At 32.8% G+C, this 25,499-nt stretch overlaps 2 protein-coding genes and 1 pseudogene across 2 annotated transcripts; all 3 read left to right on the top strand.

Moving 5' to 3' along the window:
- The first annotated feature begins 883 nt into the window (after positions 1–883).
- LOC110693391 (histone H3.v1-like) lies at positions 884–2,402 on the top strand. Its single transcript, XM_021870515.1, has 2 exons — positions 884–901; positions 1,449–2,402. The coding sequence occupies exons 1-2, from the start codon at positions 884–886 to the stop codon at positions 2,400–2,402; spliced, it is 972 nt and encodes a 323-aa protein (XP_021726207.1).
- A 7,192-nt stretch (positions 2,403–9,594) lies between these two features.
- Positions 9,595–16,264, top strand: LOC110693537 (annotated as a pseudogene).
- A 3,305-nt stretch (positions 16,265–19,569) lies between these two features.
- Positions 19,570–25,102, top strand: LOC110693538 (probable ADP-ribosylation factor GTPase-activating protein AGD5). Its single transcript, XM_021870663.1, has 11 exons — positions 19,570–19,960; positions 20,454–20,512; positions 20,631–20,721; positions 21,316–21,370; positions 21,499–21,589; positions 21,712–22,045; positions 22,402–22,600; positions 22,704–22,930; positions 24,317–24,475; positions 24,571–24,629; positions 24,803–25,102. Exons 1-11 carry the CDS (start codon positions 19,889–19,891, stop codon positions 24,933–24,935), a joined length of 1,479 nt encoding a protein of 492 aa, XP_021726355.1. The 5' UTR covers positions 19,570–19,888; the 3' UTR covers positions 24,936–25,102.
- The last annotated feature ends 397 nt before the right edge of the window (positions 25,103–25,499 follow it).

Here is a 25,499-nt window from a genome sequence, read left to right as displayed (position 1 = left end):
TGTGAAGTATTGAAAAGTCACTTATACATACTTTTAATATGTTAAAAATATTGAGCCATGTTGTTTCAAGTTCCCTTTTCATCATTCTTTATTCTCTGTATTATGATCACGTAAATTATCATCATAATTTACGATCAATTTGCACTTATCTATCTTCTTTAATATTTATCTGTTTTCCTTCTTGTTATTATTTTTTTTCTTATATTTTTATTCTTATTTTTTTTCTTTCCTTATTTTTTATTCTTATCTTTTTCCTTCCTTACTTTTTATGTTCAATTCCTTATTTTCTATTCCTCATACAATTCAAAAATACAAAAAGATTTTTTTTTTCGTAAGATAAGGAGCTAGTATATTAACTACTCCTTACCTTCCGTATAATTCTTATCTTTTATACGTTTATCTTTTATTGTGATAAGTTTGAAAGTTGCAATTATTTCACCCTATTAAACTTCTACTACCCCTAAAACTACTCTACTACCTCACCATATAAACCGTCACTTTTTCTCACCCTCATCAATCACATCAAATTAAACTCTTTTTCTTTTAACACTCCACCCCCATCAATCACATCAAATTAACTTCTCCATACACCCTCATAAAACCGGCCTCATTCTCTCTCCTTCCTATTCACACTATTCATCTTCTCCTTCTTTTCAACTCACCTTCATAACCATGAAAACCAACCTAAACTCAACACCGAAACCACCAAAAACCCGGAAACCTTCCTCTGCTGGCGGCTCCCCTGAACCAGTCCCACTTGTCGTCGTTCACCCTCAAGCTCCGACAAAGAGAAAGGCTACAACCGTGAAAGGAGGTGACAGAAAGAGGCGAAGCTCTCACAAGTCTCCATCTTGGAACTACACTCACGGCTATCACATCAATTATGACTGGTGTACAGCAAGTAAGTTCTCCGAATTCATCTCCTTAATTGATTATCAAGAATGGGTGCATTTGTTCCAAAATTGCTCTCACTACCCAATTTACCCTAAGCTTTTGTTTGAATTCAAAAATACTTTCAAACACAACAATGGCGTATGCACGGCTACAGTCAAAGATACTCACATTCATTTTGATGTTGCATATTTAGGGAACTTGTTTCAAGTCCCCACCTCTGGCTATAGTTCGTACCTAAAACACAAACAAATTGTGCAAATTGGGCATTATGATGAGAATAGAATAATCAAATTTATAGGTGGAAACCCGAAAAGTAAGACTTCACATCATAACATACTCACTCCTCTTCACAAATTATTGTTCAATTTTACATGGAGAGGCATTGTTCCTCGTTTGCAAAAACGAAGCACAGTATCCTTACTAGATGCAACCATCATCTTTTGTCTTGCTCGGAAAATAAAAATAAACTTTCCAAAACTGATGATTGAACATTTGTTTTCTATGCTACTAAAACTACTATTCCGTATGGATCTCTCCTTACTGTGTTGTTTAAGTCTTTTGGGATTGATGTTGAAAGTAAGTCACCCACTTATATTAAACCTGAGAACATTCTCTCGGAGCAATCTTTGCTTCGCCTGAGCCTTAAACTTGAGAGTGGGATAATTACTTTCTTGACTAGAGGAGGAGAGGAGAAAAATAGTGGAAAAGGGAAAACACAGGTTGTAGAGGGAGATACAAGTGAGTCAGAAGAGGAGGAAAGTGAATCTGAAAAAGAAGAAAGTAAAGAAAAACGAGAGGAAGACAAAGAGGAGGAAGAAATTTCTGAGGGGGAACCACAGGAGGCAGATTCTGAGAAAGAAGAGGAGACTCAGAGTGAGGGGGAATCTAGCTCAGAAAGTGAGAGTCTTGACCTCCCTTATACAGGGGGACTCAGGAGGAGTAAGAGGAAAATTGTCAAACCTGCTACTTCTACTCTAAAGCCTGTGATTATTGAAGACATTAGTTCTTCAGATCACTCTGACCCTGATTTTACCCCTACACAAGTTCCTTTTGCTTCCGAGCCATCTTCTGTTCATGACTCTCCCCCAAAACAAGCTCAACCCTCTTCCACTCCTGTTTCACCTCCAAAACAGACTTCTCCCTCTCCTACCCCAGCTTTTCCTACATCACAGCCTACAGGCTTTGCGGCCTTCACTGGAACAAATGCTTCTGTTTTTGATATTCAACAGGTGAAAGCAGAAATGGAGCAGCTGATAAAGATGGTGTGCACAAAGCTGGAGGACATGGCAAAGCAGCTGGCTTCTCTTCAACGCCAAGTGCAGGCTGTGGCAGATGCTCAGGCAACCAGTTTTACTGGGATGGAGAACAAGGTTGATGCTGCTGAGAAGAACATACTGCACAGCACTCAGGAGATATTGGAGACGATTAATAGGGTGGCTTTTGAAGAAGTGGAGGAAGCTTCTAATGACCCCATAACCCCAGCTGATGAACCTACCTATTCCCCATAATTGCAATTTCGAACTTGTTACTTTTCATTTCTTTTGCTTGTTTCATTCGGATTTCAGTTTGTAACTCTTAACTTTTGCTACTCTTTCCTGCTTTTGATTGTCGTCTATGGGAACTTGGCTCGTATTTTTCATATGATTGTGTGTGTTTGCTGATGATTTAGTACCTAACTTATTTTTGCCTTGCATTATTTGAGCTCACTATTCCCTACGTAGTCTAGTGGGAGTATAGCAAAATGTTTTTTTCAATCTTTTGATAATGCCAAAAGGGGGAAAAGACAAACTTCATGGCGGCTAAGGTGTTTACCAAGGAACTCACACATCGAAGGTACAAACTTTTGCTAAGTTCAGTTAACTCAATAAAGTCCTAGTAATCTAAGTTTTTAAAGTCTTTGTTAATTTTTCTTTTGCCCGGTCTTTTTAAAATAAATACTTTTTAGTATTTTTCTAAGTTCTTTAGTTACTCTGTTTGTTTTTTTGTTTTCATGTCTTGCTTTAAATTTTTGTTGCATGCCTGGATGATTTTATTTACCTAAGTTTGTCAATGTTTGTCATCATCAAAAAGGGGGAATTTGTTGAGCCTTTTGGTTTTGATGGACAAATTGACAAACTCGACTAATGAATGTTTTGAGTCTTTGGTGAATAAAGGGTTCAAGCAAAGTTCGTTCCGGAGTAGGATCTTGGATGCGGAGTAGCATTCTCTAAAAAGCCTCATGCAAATCTCACGTTCTAGTTTTAATTGTGAGCACTCTATAATATAAAGTCGGAAAGGAACTCAATGACTTATGTTATTAAAAAGACTACTGGAATAAAAGTTAGTTTTAAAAGATAATTTCTTAAAGAAAAGATAATTTATAAAAGTTTTATCTAGTCATCTAATTTCGAATAAAGATAATTATCGAAGATAATTATCTAGTTGTTTTAATATAAATAATTAATTTATCTTTTCAAATAAAATCCTTTTTAAAATAAAATCTTTTTAAAACAAACTTTTGATAAAGTTAACAAACAGTTTTCTTTGTTGTGAAAATCTCTGATTATACGGTTATATCATAGCTAATGTTTATCAAGTTGTTGAGATAGTGGATTAGTGAGATAAGGCTAGGAAACCTCTTCATGATCACCATCTGTCAAGATAACTCCACAAGTTGTTAGTGGGATGTTGGCATGTGGACGTGATTATAGTGGAGGTTAATGACTAAGCCTTCTCTATAAATACTCATGCAAACTATCTCAGCAAAACATAACTCTTGAGCATAAAAATTCCAGTAGCCATCTAATAACATAAAGAGAGTTATTATCCTTCTTATATTCTTGAGTGCAATAGGTATTTGTAATCACAGATTGTATTCAAGTACTTTGGGGTTGGGATTGTGAGTTTGTAAAGTGAGGTCAAGGAAGCTTCGTTGCTGAAGACTTCTGTGAGAGTTGGGAACAAGTTCCTAATTTGTGGAACTTGTTAACGGGTTTGAATCTTCACTTGTAAAGAGTTTGATTATATAGTGGAAATTTAGAAAAGCCTATATCTTCTCTCGTCATTATTTCATTTAGTTAAATTCCGCAAAAAGTTTTTAGATTTCACCTCAATTACAATTCACCCCCCCTCTTGTATTAGCCAGTTAGACTTTCAGAGGGGAAGGAGTTTTTGTTTTAATTAAATTTTTAAAAAATAATTTTTTTAAAGAAATATATTAAAAATGAAATTAAATCATCTAACCAATCATAATGTGACACGTGTCCTTCCATAACCTATTAAACAAGTTATCGGTTTTTTATCCTATTTATAGAAGATCATGTACAAAGTTCGTTTTATTAGGGGATTATCAAAAGGTGGTTTTATTTTCAGCAGACCAGCCAAAGGTCATAATATTCCTGTCAATTTTTCCTATTGAGTATGGGTTTGCCATCCTAGATTTAACAGTAAGGTTGATCTAATAATGGATATTGTAGACACCCAAATGTGTCTCCCCAAAACCAAAACCCAGTGATGAATACCTTTTGCGTCGAATGATAATCGAATGAGGTGAAAGCGTGAAAGGTCAAGTGTTGCGGTTGGTTTTTATTAAATTCTTTCTTTCTGTTTTCGAAAAACAACTCTATTTTATGAAAATAGCCAATCCAGTTTAGCTTGGTCCACGACAAGGGTCCAATAATAGTGTAGTTGGATGGGGCTTGCAAAGAGCTTTCCAACGATACATTATAAGCCCAATTCCGATGAATAATGAGGAAGTTATGGCCAAAATACTAAACTGGGCCCGGTTGTTCTTTACATGCGGCCCAATGATCTAGGGGAGGGCCCAATGTTAATTAATATTCCTAAAGTTATTAGAATTAATTATAGTCTTCTAGAATTCTCTAGAAGGTTCTCTTTAGTCCTAATAGAATTAGAATTAATAATTATATTTTGATAAGTTTTATTTGGAATAAAATATTATTTTATGAAAAATACGATTTCAATTTCCATACGGACTTTACGAGTCAATTTTGATTCATAAGTGGACTCCGTGTTTGAAAGCGCGTAGGAATTCAGGCTATCGCCAAACGACAGGCCTGTTGCCACACGACAAGCCTTGTCGCCATGCGACAGACCCTGTTGCCAAGCGACAAAGTCGGTTTTGCGGCGACAGCGTAGAGTTTTATTCCTTATCAAATTCTACCTATTTCCGGACTGTTTTCTTATAAATAGGGTCCTGAACCTCCGTTTTTTATCATCAAGAGTCTACAATCATCAATTCTCATCTACAATCTTCTCTTACTCTCTCTCTCTCTCTCTCTCTCTCTAGCTTTTTTCAAACACAATTCCGCATACACGAGATCTAGAAACACCTAGCCAAGTTCGAAGTTGCCTTCGCCCTAGACGTGAAAGGTTATAATTTCTGAGGGTTTGGTCCCAAATCTCTATTTCAATTATTTAATTTGATTGTTTGATTTATTATTTTCCTTGAAGCTACTAACACGTGTATTTTGTTATGAGAAAGAGGTACGAGGCATCAAAGTATGTAATCTTGTTGCTCTATTCTTGTAGAAAGCATGTTTAAATTTGTTTAATTCCTAGTATCATGTTAGGATGTTTCTGTTGCTTTTCTAGTATCATGTTTAGGGTGCCTTTTACTCTTTTCTAATATCATGTTAGTACCATGTTAGGTTTAAAGCTTTGATCTTTATTGCTTAGTGACATGCTAGGATTTGTTATTAATCTTGTTAGTATCATGCCTAGGATCTTGCTATTATTATGCTTTAACATGGTTATAATTGTTATGATTATTGTGATTATCATGTTGCTTGATGCTTATTATTTGTTATTGCTTGATCACACCTTTTATGCATGTTTAAAGGGAATTTGTACTTGTAATCACGCTTAATAAGATAATTAATAATCTTGTTTAGGGCTAATATGATTATAATTCAAGTGATCGTCAATAATAGTTTTATTTGTGCATTAATATTCAACCAACATAGATAAACAGGTTTAGGGTTAACCTATTGATTGCATGTTAGTTAGAAAGCGCACATGTATACGAGAAGAATGAAGTAGATGCCTATTATTAGGGCAGGTTCAATCTCTTTTAGGTTGGATTTGTACCTTCATCCTCGAACCCTATTTGGTTCAAGACCTTTTGGAGTTGACGATCTCCTGGATCGTTACGGGGTGTAATCTTCACCTTGTGAACGGTTTACAAGTTCCTAAAACTTGTTGGCCACTCTTTTGCTCTAGCTTCCTTTCCTTTGGACGCCACCATGCTTAAGTGTATGATCACAGTGGGGTTCAAGTTTAGGGTTAATGCTTGAAATATTTCCTACAGATATGTGGACAAACTTTTGCCTAATATGTTTGGATTCTTCAAGTAGACCTTTTCCCGAAACTATGAAGTTGAAATGGACACTATTTGACTTGTAAACTAAAGTGATATGATTTGACCAATATAAACCTAACCCAATTACTCGTTCACACCATTAAGTAGCATAATAATACTTCGTACTAATCCAAGTAGTAGACATAATTATTTTTTTTAGTTTTCTTTTTTTTTTAAAAAAAAAAAAGCCTTTTAGTCTAAAGTATCGGGTTGAAATTTGTTGGCCCAAACTTGCTAGCGCCAAATTGGGCCACTCCATAATAATATACAAAGTAGTTCAGGTCAAATTACAGTTCAAATCAAATCAGGTTAGTTAGCTTACATTTCAAGTATCGCACCCATAATAATTGGCCAGTGTAATATGAACACAATACACAAACTACTGTACAAAAGAACAAAGTATAATACGAAGTAGAATACTAGAATTCCTTTCCCCTTAAAAGTTGAAATCTTGATTGAATGAGGCATTGAGGATTTCAGGCTTAGCTTTTCTCCTTGGAGGATGAAATTAACCCCCAACATCACGGCTTTATGAATGCATGCTCCAACTATCTTTTAACTTACCTTTAACTGATTACATGACTCTATTAACTACTTTTTACTATTCCGCAAAGATTCCAACTAACTTCCAACGACCTTTCCTTGTATCTAAAGAATTCTTCTTTGACTACTGTCCAAAAATATCTTAAAGTTTCCAAATCCCAATTTTGGATAATCAGATTTTGCCATGTGGAAACTGGAATTATTGGTTAACCTATATTCTTAATGGACTATGAAAATTTCATCATACACCCGAGTGTACCATGCATGGTACACCCGGTCAAAATACAAGAGTTATAAAAACGCGGAAAGAACATTGTGTACAAATACAAAGTACCTACATGGGTAAAAAAACAAAATCAAAACGATTCTTTCCTTGAGTTAAGGGATTGATTTATTATTTGTATTCCTTGATTTATGGAATTGATTTATTATTTACATTCCATATTACTTTTGATAAATAAAATTTCATTTTTTTTTTGTTACGAGAGAAATTGAGTTTATAGAGAGAGAAATCATGGTAAGTTTTGAATTTCGAATTGATTTAATGTTATTACGGAGTTGATTTTATCGTTTCGATGAATCATTTAATTGAAAGATGTAATTGACAAATTCGTTGTTGAGAGAAATGGTATTTTTGATTTTTTTTTTATTTATTTTTTTTTGTTTTGGTGTTATTTTCTAAGGTTGAAGATGATGTTTATCATATTATGATGAATATCCTTTTATAATTGCAATGAAATATGTTTTAGTCTGATCAATATATTCTTTGAGTCTAAACTATATGTTCTTTATATTACAAATAATGTTCTTTAAGCTATATAAATTAATCATGTTCTTCAGTTATATAATACAAATTATGTTCTTTTTACTTATATAATATGTTATTATATTTTGAATTTTGAAATTTAAGAATGAAATTTTAAATTATATTTTGTGTGAAAATAATTTTAGATATCTGAATATTTTGAAATGATTTGAAATTAAATTATTGGTAAAACTCAATTAATAATTATCTTTTACCTTTTTTAAAAACTGGATCTCATAAAATACCCTGTTAGACCTTGTAAACTGACAAGAATCAACTTGAATTACACCCGAGGCTTTAACACTATATGATTTAAAATTAGTCTTAATGCGTGGACATTATTCGAATAAAAAATTATATGACTGAAATTAATGTGATTTTCATTCTATACAAAATAAAAGGATACAAAATTGACTTTACTAAAATCGATGGAAATATCACACTGCATGTTACTCCAATTGTACTCATCTTTAAAAAAAAAAAAAAAAAAAAAAAAAAAAAAAAAAAAAAAAAAAAAAAAAAAGTAAAAGGAGACGATTCTTATAACAAATTTGCAAACTCAAAATTTATTACTCGATCTTTCTTTTAGACTTTTAATTTTTAGTACACATACGGGTACTTTTGTTCTTTCATAATAATGCACCAAAACTCTTCTTCTTTAATGCACAATAACTCTTTTTAAAGAAAAATAGAAGTTGGAGCATGATCACCCATTCACCCAAGTGTTAACTAAATCATTAGATCCGAACTGCTGTGCAGAAAGCAATACCATCCCAAAGAAAATTCTAGTAGGTCAACTGATTGCTTCTTTTTGTATTTTTTTTTCCTTTTATAAATTTTTTGGCTCAAGTTCTTGATATAGTGGGATTTCTTGAGTCTTGAGATAGATTCTTTCAATGATTTCTCCGAGTTGAAAGCCCCACTTAAATAGATTCTGTTATAAAGGTTTGGGTTTAAATCATCAAATCCTACCAACCCTGATCTTTTCTTTTTTCCACAAGCATATCCGACTCTTTTTTTACATTGTGTAGAATTGTGTAATTCTCCTTAGCGGAATGAGAATACCTAAAATACACAAGATATATCATTTATAGAATATTCACAAGATAATATAAATATTATCTAACACATTGTAACATCTCTTAATTAGATTTTACATTCTTTATTTTTGTAATAATAGATCTATATGCAAGCAATGTATGATATTTTTTTAATTTATTTCAATAATTAAAAGAGTTTGTAAATTAAGGACATTTTAAGTATTGTAGGTGGACTGTGGACATAATCACTTCATCCCTTCACTTATATAATTGAGATCAATGACATTTGGTTAGATTACGAATAGTTATTGGATTGAACTTACAATGCTTCGGTCTATCAACCATATATATTTTGAGATTAACCATTTATAATCCAAAGTATTTAAGTAAAATATGATCTTTATCTGATACTTTTGAGATTAAAATTAGCTAGACATAGTTTGAAAAGCAAAATAATATAGAAAAGAAAGATATTGTTTAACAACATCTAATAAATATAACTTGATAGGTAGAAACTTGGATTTTTAGCTCTTCAAACAAATAATTTGCATTAATCTAGCTAGTCGAAGTGTAATTATCAAGACGGATCTTGAAGTAGCTTGACTAGGTTTGTAGCATCCGACTTAATAATAATTATTGCAATAACCTTTATTTTTTCTCAAACCTACAAACTTAATAATAATTATTACATTACATATTTCTCTCTCTTTCTTACCCCATTTTTACTGCTTGTTTATTATTTTTTTTCTCTAACTAACAATTAAATTATCTCTACTAACTATACTTTATATTATAAAATTCACCCTATGATCTTTATCCTAAAATTTTTCTAATACTTTGAACGAGTTTTATCATTCGTAAATAATCATTGCAATTATTACAAAACAAAAGAGTGTATAAACCAATAACCAAGCCTTGGTTGCAATTATTTAAGGTCTTTGGAGGAACAACAAACCAACACAATACACAACTACACAAGAAACAACAGCGTTACAATACTTACAAATCAACCTACTAGAAGAACGACAAAAAGTGAGATATTATTATAGATGCATCGAAAAACTAAATCGAAAGAACCAAAAAGATTGGACCCCACGTTTTAACTCGCTTATAAATCTATAGACTCGGTCACTCTCAAAGTCTCAATTCAATGACTCGTTCATTTTCCCATCAAAAAGAGTGAGGGCAATTTCGTCATTACACTTCTCCTAAATAATCCAAAACAAAAAAAAACGTATACATTTAAACCGAGCAACGGAGCAAAGTTTATGAGATATAAATTTTCCAAATTTCTCTGATTCAATCCCTCAAAAAATGGCGTTAATTTTACAAAAACGTCGAAAAATGCGTTGCTTCGCTTTTGATTAAATCCTAAAAAAGCGACGATTTTTCTCTATCCTTTCTGGGTTTTCTCCTCTGAACTCACAATTACACTGCTGTAAAAGTTTTAGGTAAGAATTTAATATTATTTTATATGTTTATAATTTCTTTTGTTCTTAATTTTATGATTTAATCAATTTATTTTAGTGTTCCATTCATGTACATTGTTATTACAAATTTTTTTCCAAGAAAGATTATTTTTGTATGTGCATGTAATTATAATTCCCCTGTTTTTAATTTTATGTATATATATATTTTTATAGGAATGGAGGAATTGAATAAAATTCTGTACATAGTGGTAGTCGATAATGATGAAAATAATAAGAAAAATAATGGTGAGAAGAAGGGTTCTTTTCATTATACGCGTTCACTTCTTCAAAGCACCCTACAACTTATGGGATGTAAACCTCGTTACGCTACCAAGGTAAACTCTTTTATTATTTTGTTATCGTTTTTATGTTGTATCCTCGTTGTTTGAAATTTTCTACATGTTTAATATAATAAAGTTATGGGCGATGTTTGTGCAAGTTTTAAATGCAAACTTAAAACCTTAGACGTTTGTAATTCTCTCTACACTAGAAAATGGGAAAAATAAGTTACTCGAACGTTGCACTTTTGAACATGTGTTCCTTAAATTGGTGTTTTGGTATGTCATGTAAGTTGAGCCAACTAGAATATTAATTGCATGTTTGGTTGTTTGAAATCAAAATACTAAAAAGTGTAATAAAATGAAGGTAGTTGAAGGAGGAAGTAAAGTATATGTAAAGTCTATTTATGTATAGTTTGCAAGAAGAAATAGATAGGGTTAAATTTGGTGCAAAGATGGGGAGTTTTAATGATTACTCTTGTTTTCCTTATTCATAGGACAATTAATCAATAAAGCTAATTGAATAGATTGATACTTGTTGAATGATTTGAAAGATGAAAGGCATAGAAAAGATTTTTTAAACCTGTTATTTGTGTAAATCTTGAAACAAGACATCTCTTTACTTGTTTGGCTTGAATAGAAGAGTATCTTCCCTTGTTTTCGTTCCAAATTAAATGTTACTTTGTCCTAACCCCTCTATATAATTAAAGATATGACAGGATATTACAGAAAGATTCGTTGTTAAGGCCCCTCGTAACTAAAGATATGACATGATATTAACTAAAGATCTGTTGTAAAAATCTTTGGTTATTGCTGTATTTTGAAAGAGCTTGTTAGTTGCAAGTTCACTTGCTTTAGAAAGATTCATATTCTGTTTCCTAAAGTCTAAGCTATTTTCAATATTCTTAGATATTGGTTTACTTTATACCCACTATACTTTGCACTTACAAGCTTTGGTTGCCTTTATCTAGTTTGCTGGTTTTAGAACTAATTTGTTGATTCCCCCCCCCCCCCTCCCCTACTATACTTTGAACTTACAAGCTTTGGTTCCCACACACCTCATTTCACTTCAATTACCTATGTTAGATCCTCGGCATTCTGTAATGGGTAGGACACCTGAAGGTCTGGAACGCTTCATTATGGCCAACATCATGGAAATCTTTCAAAAAATAGCTGATTCGGGTACATGGACATGTAGCCAACTAGCCATGTCGGACTAGATGACCAATAAATCCACTTTGATTAGATAAAAATTTCGTTTTTACAATGTTTAGCAAGCAATTGAATTAAAAAGAGAGAATTCAAGAATTTTTTCATTCAATATATGGTTCTGAATCTTCTGATTTCAACAAATTCTTAGTTTTCCTATACGATATATCTATGCCTTAGTTTTCACTTTTCAGTGTGCATAATCTTAGGCAATAGCACAAAAGAACATAGGTAGTGTAACATTTAATGGAATCTGATGTCCTGAATGATAGATCTGTGCATGGATCTCTTCGATTTTTCATCAATCAAATGCACTGGTTTTTAATGATAAGCTGTTGATACATTACCCTGAGTTTTTACTCATAAATCTTGATAATTGTTTGATTGATTGTTGTTAAACATGCAACTGTTTATCAAATTTCACTTTATATGATGTAAAGCTGCTTTAGTTTTGGACCTTTGGTATAGTTACATGACAACTTTCATTTGCTACAAATTCCCTTGAATTTACGTTCCTTTTATTCCCTTTGTTTAGATTAGTAAGAGGGTATTTGAAAGTGTGCAAAGTCAAAGTTTTAAGGATGACAAAGACATTGTAGGAAGATTTAACTCCAATGCTTCAAGTACTCAGCTGGTTAAGTCTGAAGGAAAAGAAGAAAGTAGTAAGAATGTGCCTTCTGAGTTGTACAAAAGGCGCACAACTGTAACCATCAGCAGGGACAAGTTCTTAGACGTTGTCTGTGATGCTCTTGCTGAATATAAATACATCGGTCCCAATCAAAGGGCAGACCTGATTTTGGCTTGCAGGTAGATTCCTGCCTTTCAATTATATCATATCATCTATATGGTAGCTCTTTGTATGCAGGGTGAAGTATTTAAATTTTTTTCTTTGTTTGGTTCGTGAGAATATGATGCATCAAGCCAGAATTCTTGACTTCTTTATTGCTTATTTTACAAAACAGTCCAACTTTTCATTAACAGCATTATATTTCCAAGAATTTAGTTTCCTTCTAAGGTCTTATAGATACAGTATATTTTGCTTCATGATTTTCTGAAAAATTGTACTTAGAAAACATATTTGTTGTCCGCCAGTCAAGGTAATTGTGATCATTCTTTGTAGTTTTTGTGAATATGGATGGGATATCTTTTACCGAGCAATGTATATTAGTTAGATAGTATCTGTATATACTTGTTTCACATGCTCAGGAACTTCTTTATGGTTACAGGATTCGTGAAAGGAAGGGATCTCTAACTGTCCTGTTGTGTGGCACTAGTGGCTGCGGAAAGTCCACATTGTCTTCAATACTGGTATTCATAGATTCTTCACGTCAGTGTTAACTGTCAACATTAGGTAGCATCTTTATGTTCTTATTCTGGTGAATTTATCTGGTCTGTCGCTCTCCCTTAGTCTGAACTGTGTGAAGTCTATCTCCCTGAGAATACTTGAGAGAGTATAGATACTTTATATGCTGATTAAATGTCTTTTATATATATAGTGTCGTCTTTGATCTTTAATCTAACAAAATTATTGTTATATTAAAATTGTACAATTTGTTTTCAGGCTAGCAGATTGGGAATCACAACTGTCATATCCACTGATTCTATCCGGCACATGATGAGGAGTTTTGTGGATGAGAAAAGTAACCCATTGCTGTGGGCTTCAACCTATCATGCAGGGGAGTGTTTAGATCCTGTTGCTGTTGCAGAAGCAAAATCTAGAAGGAAGGCTCGAAAGATGGCTGGAATGTCATATTCCATGTCTAAAAGTCAATCATGTGATCCATCTCAAGACGAGAAAGCTGATAGCCTGCAGCCAGAGGCAGTTGGTAACAACACTGAACAGTTCATAAGTCCAAAACAAATGGCTGTTGAAGGATTCAAAGCCCAAAGTGAAATGGTCATTGAGAGTCTTGAACGCCTTATTACTTCATGGGAAGAAAGGAAAGAATCAGTAATCATTGAAGGGGTGCATTTGAGTCTCAATTTTGTGGTGAGTATATAGCTGCATTATCCCATGCTTATAAGTTGCTCCTTTTATCCTATGTTAATCTGTACATTTGAGATTTGCACGGAGAGGAAGGGGGAAAAAAAAAAAAAAAAAAAAAGAAATATACATTGTATATGTGGATTAATGTGCAAAAGAGGTAGTAATACATTTCACTCAGTAAACTTCTTTTTTGTATGTTTGCAGATGGGACTCATGAAGAAACATCCTTCAATAGTACCTTTCATGATATACATATCAAACGAAGATAAGCATTTAGAAAGATTTGCTGTTCGTGCTAAGTACATGACACTAGACCCTTCGAAAAACAAATATGTGAAATACATCCGAAATATTAGGAGAATACAAGAATATCTCTGCAACCGAGCAGACAAGCATCTAGTGCCAAAAGTTAACAACACGAATGTTGATAAAAGTGTGGCAGCTATCCATGCCACACTCTTTAGCTGCCTAAAGAGGCGTGAAGCTGGGGAGCAGCTTTATGATCCTGCTACCAACACTGTGAGTATCATTTCTGAGGAATATAAGAATCAATGTGCTGCACATTCTTGGAACTCGAAGGGGATTTTTCAGTTGATTCAAAGGAAGGGGTCATCAAGGCATCTGATGGCTTTTGTCAACAATGATGGCTCTATTGCAAAGGCTTGGCCAGTTGATTCAACAGATAATAGTGGATCACCAATGTATGCGTCTTTGCAAATTGGTAAGGCAGAGCCTGTGAACATTCAGTTTGGTCCTTTCGGCATAAGTGCCTGGCCAAAGGATACTGGGGGAACTAGTCATGCTAGTAGCTTCGATGAATCTAGAACTGATTGGCTTTGTACTGAGACTAGCAGTAGATGCTACTCTTCTTGCTGCAGCTCTCCTCGGGTTCCTAGTGGACCGGCTAAGAGGGTAATTCTCTATTTCCATTTGAACCTTTCTACCAAAACATCTTATTTTTCCAGGAATGCATACAATGAATTTGAAGAGAGTGGCGTTCCTGACTTTGGTATAACTAATTGTTTACACAGGTCAAGGAGGAACAATCAGTTTCCGGCAGTGATGAAGAGGTTGACGACCTTCCTGAGCTAGACAGTGATGAAGATCTCAGTGATGGTGACAAACATACTCATGATGAAGAGGTATTCATCTATACTCAAAACTAAAGTTTCTGCTGAGGTTTTTTTAACATTAAATGAATTCTGATGTGCTGAATATCAGTATATTGAAACTCGAATTCCATTCTAGCAACACACAATCTTCTTTTCTAGATACAAATCCTCTTGTAGGAACGAGGTTTAGACTATACATTATCTGATTATCTTGAATTAGGATGCACAATTAAGGAACGCAAGAGTATGATCTGATATGTCACCTTATTTACCTTGCTCCTTTGATGGTATACTAGTATACAACTATATACATATAAACACAAGTGTTGGTATTTGTTCACTTTGTTTCTTTGGGCCTTGTCAAATTGGGCTCATGGGCCTTATATAACTTTGGGCTCTTAGCTTGGTTTATGCTGGATATATGTGTTGACAGTACGACTCTACATTAGTTCCTTAATGGGCTTTTGGGCTTACCAACCTGTTCTTACTAATAGTTTCTCTCTAGACAATATACTGCATGATCATCAGAAATGTGTAACAAAGTTGTGGTTAAGAAAACTCCTACAGATGGTGATCCTGTGTTTGGTTTTAATGCTCCAAAAGATTGACTTTGGCCCTGTTCTCTACACCTTATTTTTGCTGAAATGAAATTATTTTTACTGAAACAAAATTATATTTGTTGAACTTAAATTATTTTTACTGAACTTAAATTAATTTTACTGAAATGAAATTATTTTTGCTGAACTGAAATTATTTTTACTGATTTTCTATTATAATTCTTCTTTAAGAAAACTGAATTTTACTGAACTGAACTTATTTTTACTGAACTGAAATTATTTTTACTTAATATTATTTTTTTAAGGTGAAGAGAACAGGGCCTTTGTTACTAGTGAACAGTTTCATAAAATTATATGATTGTCGACTTATAATAATGTTCAACTCTAAGCAGATTGAAGGTTCTGTTGATGAGGAATCGACTAAATCAGATGAGGAGTATGATGAACAAGAGAACACTTACAATGATGAAGAGTACACAAATAACTTATCTAATTTTCTGAAGAACAATAACAATAAATGTGACAAATTTCCTCCAACTCTTAACATGTTTTTGAGAGCTCAGGGCGAGCCTTTGTCTGAGCAAAATGGCTCTAACTCTACCCTGCTTGAAGAACAGATGAGAATCAGATCATGTCGTATATAAGCACTATTAACGCGATAAAACACTTCTACAGCATATCTGCTACTAGTTAGTAAGCATGATGATGCTACTGATCCTGTTATCTCTGAAGCCCGTAAAAGATAAAACTAAAACTACAGTTTTGTTTACTTTGTATCTCTTTTCTTAGCTCAGTAGTAAAAATTAGAGCTGTGTTTGTATAGTTAAAAGGCTGGTTTTGTTGTAACTTTAATCTTTCTTTTTTGTTGTTTTCGTTATAATCATCGTTGTATTTCTTGCTGTTACGATGTTAAGTGAACATGAATAATGTCTGTTGGTGAGATCAAGATGCTAAGTTTGTCTGTAATATACATATGCAGTGCTATATGCTGTCATATTGATATATACAAGTTGGCTAGTATGTCAAATTGGCAAATTAAACTTGCTATTTGAAATCCTTGTGTGATTCACAAAAATGTTTTGGTGACTCATATTTAATGCCTGAAATATCTCAAAAGAAAAGTGGCATTACATTACACTAGTTTGGTTTAACAGATTTTTCTAATTTAATGAGTAGACTTGTGATACTATTTCTTATTAGTTATCACGATTCATGTTAGCTGACTTCAAATCATTTTGGGACTAAGGCTTTATTGTTATTGTTGTTGTAATGAGCAGACATGAATATGACCTGACCCAATTTCAAACGATTAAAACTAATTGTTTTGAAATGACAAATTGATTAACAATAGACATGAATGTGACCTGACCCAATTTCAAATCGAATGAGTAGTCGAACAAAACCAACGTGTTTGCCACTTGGCTAGTTCTAGTTGATGACAAAATAAGGTGGTCGGTTCCAATTATTAATGAGGGCGTGGCTAGTATGAGGTATGGCCTAATAAAACAGCTAATAAAAATGAGATAATCGCCCTACCAAAGTGGCAAAATGGGTCCAATTCAGTAATGAAAGATGACTAGTTGTACTCTAAACTCTAATAGATAAGCCTCATTAGAGTGGTGGAGGCTGCTAAAACTATTCTATAGTTTATAGGGCCGTAATAAAAATGAATATGTTTGCTTACGCGCATAAGGAAATACAATACATTTCTTTGACCCTATATAACATGAAGAAACCATGCATAACAAGTATACTTAAATAAATATTCCAATCTTTTCCAAAATTGACCATCACGGATTTTTTTATTTTTATTTTTTAATTATTATTATTGTTATTTTAAAAAAAAGCCTTTGAGGCGAAATTTTGGTTGAAAAAGCCTTTAAGGCAAAGTTTTGATTGAATCAACTCGATTCATATACTTTAATTTAATTTGGATCTGCATGTATGTAAGGTGTCACTCATTTAATTTGTTATTTTAGGTTACTTTAATTTTATTTGGATTTGCATATATATGGAACAAATTCAATATTCATTTTAAGCATACAAACAATAGATAAATGTTAAACATGTTAATTTAAATTAAATTAAAGTAGTACTCATGTTTAAATAATTTAACGCCAAATTTAAGGTAGTTCTAGAACTAGGCCATGTATTTATCATTGGATCGGACAATTTGGGCGTAATTAATAATGCGATACAATTAATTTTAAATGTGCTGCTCACTTATCAACAAATCAACAAAAATCTCCTCAACTAGAACGTACACAACATTTGACTAAAACTCTTTGACAAGTTTTATATTGATGTAATCTCTTTTGACTTACAAAATTTATTATAACAGCCAATGTTTGAATACCAAAATTAGAGGAATATGTCATAGTTCAACCAATCAATATCTTTGAACTTTCTCCATAATCATATAATGCCACTCTAATTACGTACTTACTCCAAATTTAGTAATTTGATTTGATAACCGGTTCATAAGCTCATAGATTATGTTGTTTGGTTAGTAGTTGTAAAGTGCCTAATAAGCCAATTCTAATCTACTTCAGAATTTAAAAAATATATCAATATTGTGTTGTAATATAAATATCTTATTAAAAGATATACCACTAACAGTAGAGAGGGGATGAGATATGAACCCGTGACTTTTGTGTCACGCTGTCTCTAATACCAGGTTAAAAAATCAACTCAACCAAAAGTTTAAGCTGACGGTTGAAACCCAAGAATATATTTTATACTCTATCAATTAGAATAAACACATTCTCATCAAACTATATATAACTCATCTCGCAATAATTATATATAGCTCATATCACAATAATTATGAGTAATTACCAAAAAAATTACTTTATCTTCCAATAATCTCATGTTTATTAATAAGGGTTAGGGCCTGTTCATATTACTGAACAGAGCTGAACTGAACTGAACTGATTGAAGCTGAACTGAACTGAATTGAACTGAACTGATTGGAACTGAACTAAACTGAACTGAACTAAGCTGAAATGAATATTTTATGAGAGAGGGAAATTAAGAGCTGAACTGAACTGAACTGATTGGAACTGAACTGAACTGGACTGATTGGAGCTGAACTGAACTGAACTGAACTGAACTGAAAATAAGTAAATATAAACAGACCCTTAGGATTATTTTTATATGGCATAATATATAGCTATTGAAATCATATTCAACTATTAGTGGAAGTGAAAATTAATTACCAAAAAAATTATAACTCATAAAATATATAATGAGACATTTTTAACAAATACTAAATAGTATAAACTAGGTAAGAACCCGTGCGATGCACGGTTTATATAAAACCTATTTTTAATTTATACTATTTTAAAAATAAATTGCTATTATACATGAATATAAATAAAAATTAAGTATATTTTGTAATTTTAAAATTTTTTATTTTAATCAAAATTATGATATAGTATATGCTCAACGTTGTCTAATTCATAGTTCAATGTAGGAGATAGATCATTTATTAGTGTGCTTTTTAAAACTGTTTCAATTTCCTACGATAAATTGATAGATTTTAGTTGTAATGTAGAAGCTTCCCATATTTAAATTTCAAAAATGTTAAATATGGTAGCTTTCAAAAAAAAAAAAAAGATGACATCATCATTGCATCTAGGCGAGAAAACTTTTATTGAGAAAGCGAGGGAAATGATAATGTCAACAACTTCTTTTTAGTAATAGTTAATAGATATGTTTGTTAAAAAAAAAAAGTATTAATATTAATCTCATGGATTTAGCTCCAATAGAAGTCCAAGTTTTGTGTGTAAATAGTGTAAAAGTGGTATCGAAAAATTTATTTTACTATACGTAGAACAAATGAATTATTGTGGTTGTGAAGTGATATTAGAGGAAATGTCTTCTCTATATATGCATCACCACATCAACTAGATTATACTCAATTTAAATATTTTTATCTTTTATTTGAAAAAAAAAAATGATATTTTTATGGTACACAATATTTTTAATTTTGTAGATCACTACATTACACGAGTTCGTTTAAAACCTTGTTAAACTAAAAGAACTTTAACACTATTCAGACATGTATCTTTCAATGTATTTTGTAATTTCTACATATTGAAAAATAAACTCATGTATAATCTTGTTTTTTTGACAACATATATAATCTTGTTACATTTATCACAATATATATTTTCAAAATATCAATTTTTTATAATCTTTTATTATTAAAAATATTAATAATTAAATTGATGCATTAAAATTTTAAAATACGTAACTAAAAAATGTGTTGACTGTAAAAAAAAATCCGAGGAATTATATAAATAACACAAGTAGAGGAGAGTGGAGTAAAGGGAAAACAAGAAACGGTTGGCAAACCGACCATCAAAGAAAGGGGAAGTCTGATAAAAGAGTATTTGCATTTTGCAGTTGCCAAACTTCCTAAATTCCCTCCTTTTACTCGTCTTTCTTGTTATTCTTCTTCTTCTTCTTCCTTTTCCCACTTTCTTCTCTCTTTATTCTTTCATCATTAGATTCCTCCACCATTATTAACCCACTCTTTAATTTCTTCTTTTTTTTCTTCAAAAATCTCTCTTTTTTCCTCTGTTTAACAAACCCCCTTTTTTCTCAGTTCTTTTCTTGGTTTTTTTTGTTATGTTTTGGAGTCGAAAGCGTTCTTCAATGAACCCAAAACCTGTTGTTTCTACTTCTTCTAAGCACATCAAGGTTTATTTTCTTTCTTTTTTTTTTTTTTTTTTTTTTTTTTTTATATTAGTTTGATATATTAGTTTATAATTCTTGATTTGCACTCCTTTTTAGTAAAATTACTGTTATCTGAAGTAATTGTGATTGAAAACTTGAGATTTTTTTTAAATCTTTTTTTAGGATTTTGTTGTTTAATCTCTGCAGAAGTATGTTATTCGATAGAAAGACAAATTCTTGATGGTCCATTATTAAAATCTAAATTTTAAAGCATTGTTGAAATTTTCTATTTCTCAATCTTAAATGAAATCTCAACTTATTATTGATTTTTAGTTTATTTTTTTTATTGATGATTTGATGAAATCAATACTTTTTTTAATGCTAATCAAGTAATTGATGTATTTATGCAAGTCCTTGAAATTCTCACTCAATTTATGAAATTCAGTATTTCTGATTAACATTTATAAAAAATAATATAAAGTCAAAAGAAATAATGGAAAATTGGTTTTGTTTGCAGATATTGGAGGGGCTTCTTAAGTTACCAGAGAATAAGAAGTGTGCTGATTGCAGAAGCAAGTATGAATATACACTAGCTTAAGCTTATGTGATGAGTTTAATTAGTGTAGGATTATCTTTAATTCCCTTTAAATTATTTGATTACTAAGGTTATTTTGTTACTATGTGTTTATTGCAGAGCTCCTAGATGGGCCAGCATCAATCTTGGGATATTTATATGCCTTCAATGTTCCGGAATTCACCGGAGTCTTGGAGTACATATATCTAAGGTGTTTATTTCTTCGAACTTTCGTGTTTGTAGCATTGTTTATTTTCTCCTATTTCAGGTCTAATAGGTTTCTTTAAGATGAAGGCTACCTACGTATAAATTACAACTAAAATAAGTTTTAATAAGGTCTAATAAGTTCAGTTCAGTTTGGATAAGCTCAGATAAGTTCAAATAAGTACAAATCAGGTGAATAGATCAATAGTGTAATATTGTACACTTATAGACTCATAATACATTAATACTTGTGGTGAAACAATTTCTTAATTTGTTGTTATTCTTTGGTCTTACATTCGAACATGCTATATTAGATGAATTAGTACTTTAAGAAGGTTGTTTTTGTGGTTTAAGGAAGCTAGGAATGAATTAATGAAGTTGATGATATTTAGTTCTCTTAAGTTGTTGCACTCCTAGAGAATCATTTATCATCTATGTCAAAGTTTTGTATTCTGTGAACAAGTAGCAGCTTTGCTTTCCTTTATATGTTAAGCTTAGAGTGTAAAAATTAAAAACTTGCTTGTGATCCTGCATGTTTTATCGTCTTCTTCAAAGTTATGTTGCTATTACAGTGTTATTAAAAACATTGATCTTACTGCAGGTGCGATCTACCACTCTAGACACATGGCTCCCGGAGCAGGTTGCCTTAATGCAAGGTAATTGTAGTTCATTTGTATCAAGTGTGCGAGTAAATCTTTCCACTTGATGTATGGTCTTCTGTATTCTGGATTTGAGTTTTGTGATACGGATTAATGGTTTTGCGTTTTGACGTACTGTTTTGCAGCCGTAGGAAATGACAAGTCCAATGCCTACTGGGAAGCGGAGTTGCCTGTGAATTATGATAGTAACCAAATTGAAAATTTCATACATGCAAAGTACGGACTCATAGAAAAATTGGTATTGGATGGTGTTGTTTTGCCTGAACGTGTCCAAAAAATTTCCTGTCAAATTGTTTAAGGCCCCCTTAGATGTTTTCTAACACAAACTTAATTGTCAGGTATGTTGAAAAACGATGGATTCCAAGGGAATCGAAAGCCAGGCTGATTTCAAGCTCTAGGTCTAAAGAACAGTTAACTTCTAGTCGTTCAACAAGGCGCTTTGGTGCCATTGCAGAATGGACTAACAATCAACATATATGCAAGGAGAGAAGAGATTGCTCAACGGCTGAAAGAGACAACAGGGAAAGCTCAAGTCCTAGCAATACTGAAGATTTAACAGGCAATAAAAATGAACATCAACAACAGGAAAAGAAAGAGAACTGTCAACCATCTATGAAATACAGTACTCTTAAATCGAAAAGTGTTAATGGAATACCTACAGAACCAGCACAAGTACTTACTCTTTCCTTCTTTTTGTGTCCTCTTTCTTACCAGAACATGTAGCTTTTTGTTCGTTTTAAATCTGTTTTTGCTTGAGATAATAAATGTTGCCATAGACATTCGTAGTTGGAATCTAAAATTTCAAGCAAGAACTGCCTTTTGGTCTTAATTCTGGTTTTCTTTCTTGCGTATTGCTGTTATTCCTCCAACTACTGATTCAGTGAATAACTAGTACTTAATAAAAGCTTTGTGCTATTATATACCATCATATAGCATCACATTATCTACGAACAATTGTACAACATGTTGTCGGATGGGATGTTGCTTTCAGTTAATAGCTTTGCTTACATGGCTGATGTGCTGAACAGGTCATCCCTAGAATACTTCCTAATGCCAGCTTGTGGAAGTCAGAACAAGAACAATTGAAAATCAAATCGTCAACTGCTAATGCCATGACTGCTGTCCCTTCTTCGAAAGCTGATCCTGAACTTTTCATAACACTAAGCATGGATGATTCTTCTGACAATGACTCAAGTTTTGATACAAGTTCATGGGTTCATTTTGATTGTAAGCTCCCTGCTCTAAGTATCTTTTCTTTTATTTAAGATGCGTTCTTTAACTCTCTTTCCCTTCGATTGTGCTTCTTAGCTTAATCTATGGTTACATGCAGCTGACCAAGAATCATCAACATCAGAAGGAAAGGTTGTTCCAAGTTCAGCTGTAGAAAAAGCCTCAATTCATGAGCCAAAGTTGAATCTAAAATCTTCAGAAAGTAAGGTCAACACTGAACCAACAACCGGGGATGTCCTAATGATGACAGCTCCATTTTCAAATGGAAATTCTGGTGAACATCAGAAATATGTTACAAACGATAATCAAAGCCACCGTTCAGAGAAGGTACATTTTCCTTTTATTTATATGTTTTATAGTTATAGGAAGAAAGATAGGTTTCATATGATTCATGTTGATAGTAAAACTTGTTAGAAATTCTCCATATGTGTTTTGACTGGCATTAAAGCGATTCCCTGGTTCTAAAGCATCCAATTAGAGAAGGTAGCTACTTTATTAATTTTAGCCTACGAGTAGGAATCATTCTTCTTTATCTGTGATGATATAGTCCGGTTGTAAATTAAATTTAAAGATGCTGGTCTGGCTAGATAGAAATATCATACTCGGGTTCATTTTCCTAATTGTTTAAGTACTGAAGTATACTTCTAGGTGGCTCCACCCATTGTTGGACCCTTAGAGTAAGGAAGGTGCACTTTATCATAACAATAATTTCCTTTGAATCTCTATAAGCATTAAAGAAAGAATTCTTTGTTAATCAAACGGAGAGAGGGCTCATGAGTAAATCCTCTCTGTAGAATCCTCCCGCTGTTTCTGCTTTTCTTTTTCCCGCCAGAGCAAAACAAATCATTTAAGGGCTTATCGATAGATTTGTTATGTCCTACTTTTTTCTTAATTAATCATCAAATATATATCTTCAAAACTAGAAGTTACTCCGTTTAATTAGCAATTAGGAAAGGTGCTTAATTTACTTCATGTGTAGGTAGCGTAGGTTTCAGAAGGAAGTTTTAGCTGTACTTCATTCCTAAGAAGCACTATTTTGTGTAATACTTCCTCCACTTGACATGCTTGCTTGCTGCTTCCAAGTTCCAATTAAACAGCATACAGAAGCCTACTTCCTTGGAACTCTAAAATTTTACTACTTCCAATATTGCAATCCACTTTTACTAAACAACCCCTTAGTACGGCATCATGTGATAAACTTGTGACATTCTTCCAACCTATCGTTAAGGATTTCATATTATTTTACTAAATAAACATCTGTAATAGTTTTGTCTATTATATGCCCCAAAATAGTGTATGTAATGTAACTCTTATTCTATGTAGAGAGGTCAAGACGACTCCTTTCCTATGAAAGGAAATCTAGAATCGCGTTAATATTTATTACTTTGCAGACTCTCTATAAGCAATAATCATAGGGGTATTTAAACTTTAAATCCCTTAATATTCTAGATGCAAACAGGCAGAAATTAAGGTGACAATGCAAGAGTTTGCCTGAATAGGCATTGAAATTATAGGATTAGTAAGGAAGCGATAGTATGAATCTTTTAGCACATTACCAGAAGCATGATGCCATTATAGTGAGAACTGTTTAAATTTAGACCTGACTTGTGGATAGCAAGCGGTTATAGGTTGTTGTCCTTTGAGCTTGAGATCAATGGGTGTGTATCGAATCAGAATTAGCTATAGAGGTAACGTGAAATCTTACTCATGCAGCCCAACATGGTTTCCTCTCCTTCCGTCCATCTTCAAAGACTCGCATTGCTTGCTGAAGGTGTATCTTCTACAAATGCCCCGACTTCTGCTGGTAGTATCCATCATCAGACGAATGTAAATGAAAATGGTGTTGTACACACAATAGGAACTCAGATGCCGGTAATTGAGACATTTCACATAATACTATCTTACACATTGAAACAATATGCCAAGTGCTTTGTGTTAACTAAATGTACTTGTATTATATGTCATAGGTGCAAAATTCCCAAACTGTGAAGTCGTCGATGAATTCTACTCCATACACAATTTCCAGGTAAGAGCGCGTATGCAGAATATTTAATTTTTGATGCCAAGGTGCATCTGATATGATCTGGCCCTTTTCTGTTCTGAATTTGTTATGCAAACTGTGCATTGTTCTGTTTGGAGAGCTTTAATTCTCTTTCACCTTCCCAACCGTGCATAAACTTGAACCATGAATTCCTGCAGCTTGTATACACCAGCAATTCCATTGAGAAGGGTGTCAACTGCACCATCAAGGAGGCCTCCTGCAGCATTGCCAGTATCAGGTTACGACTATGACTTCTCGTTCTTAACCCAAGGGATGTTCACAAAGCGATAGAAACGCTCCGAGCTCCATATTTGTCATTAAGTAGAGCAGATGTACAGGAAAATAAATTGCTTGTTTGATTGATTCAATAAGTTAGGTCATATTACTTGTAAAATGCAACTCTTTTTGTTTGGATATACTACACATCAATAGCATTCTTTTGGGGACAGTTGATACTTGGGGGAAATTTTGTCAGTGGATTAGGCTTTTTTGTTACTTAATACGGAGTATATCTATATTCTTAAAGATTTAATTACATCATAAACCGCGGATTTAGATAAGCTAATCTCATTTTCCTCAATTAGTGCCTTTATTAGCTCATACAGTATATAAAAAGTATGCTGACTTTGGCTTAAAATTTTTATCATAACCTTTTCAAATACCTACTTTGTTATAATATTTGATTTTTAGCAAATCACTTTAATTTATATAGTTCGAATATCGAATTTTCATTACTCATACGGTTGATAATTAGTAACACAATTAGTCAAATCTCACACTAAAATATGTACCGATCAAATTGAGACACTTAGGACCTGTTCTCATTGACTGAACTGAACTAAACTGAACTGAATA

Source organism: Chenopodium quinoa, unplaced genomic scaffold, assembly GCF_001683475.1.
Source record: "Chenopodium quinoa cultivar QQ74 unplaced genomic scaffold, ASM168347v1, whole genome shotgun sequence".
In the NCBI taxonomy this organism is placed as follows: Eukaryota; Viridiplantae; Streptophyta; class Magnoliopsida; order Caryophyllales; family Amaranthaceae; genus Chenopodium; species Chenopodium quinoa.
This window is presented reverse-complemented; position numbering and strand designations above follow the sequence as displayed.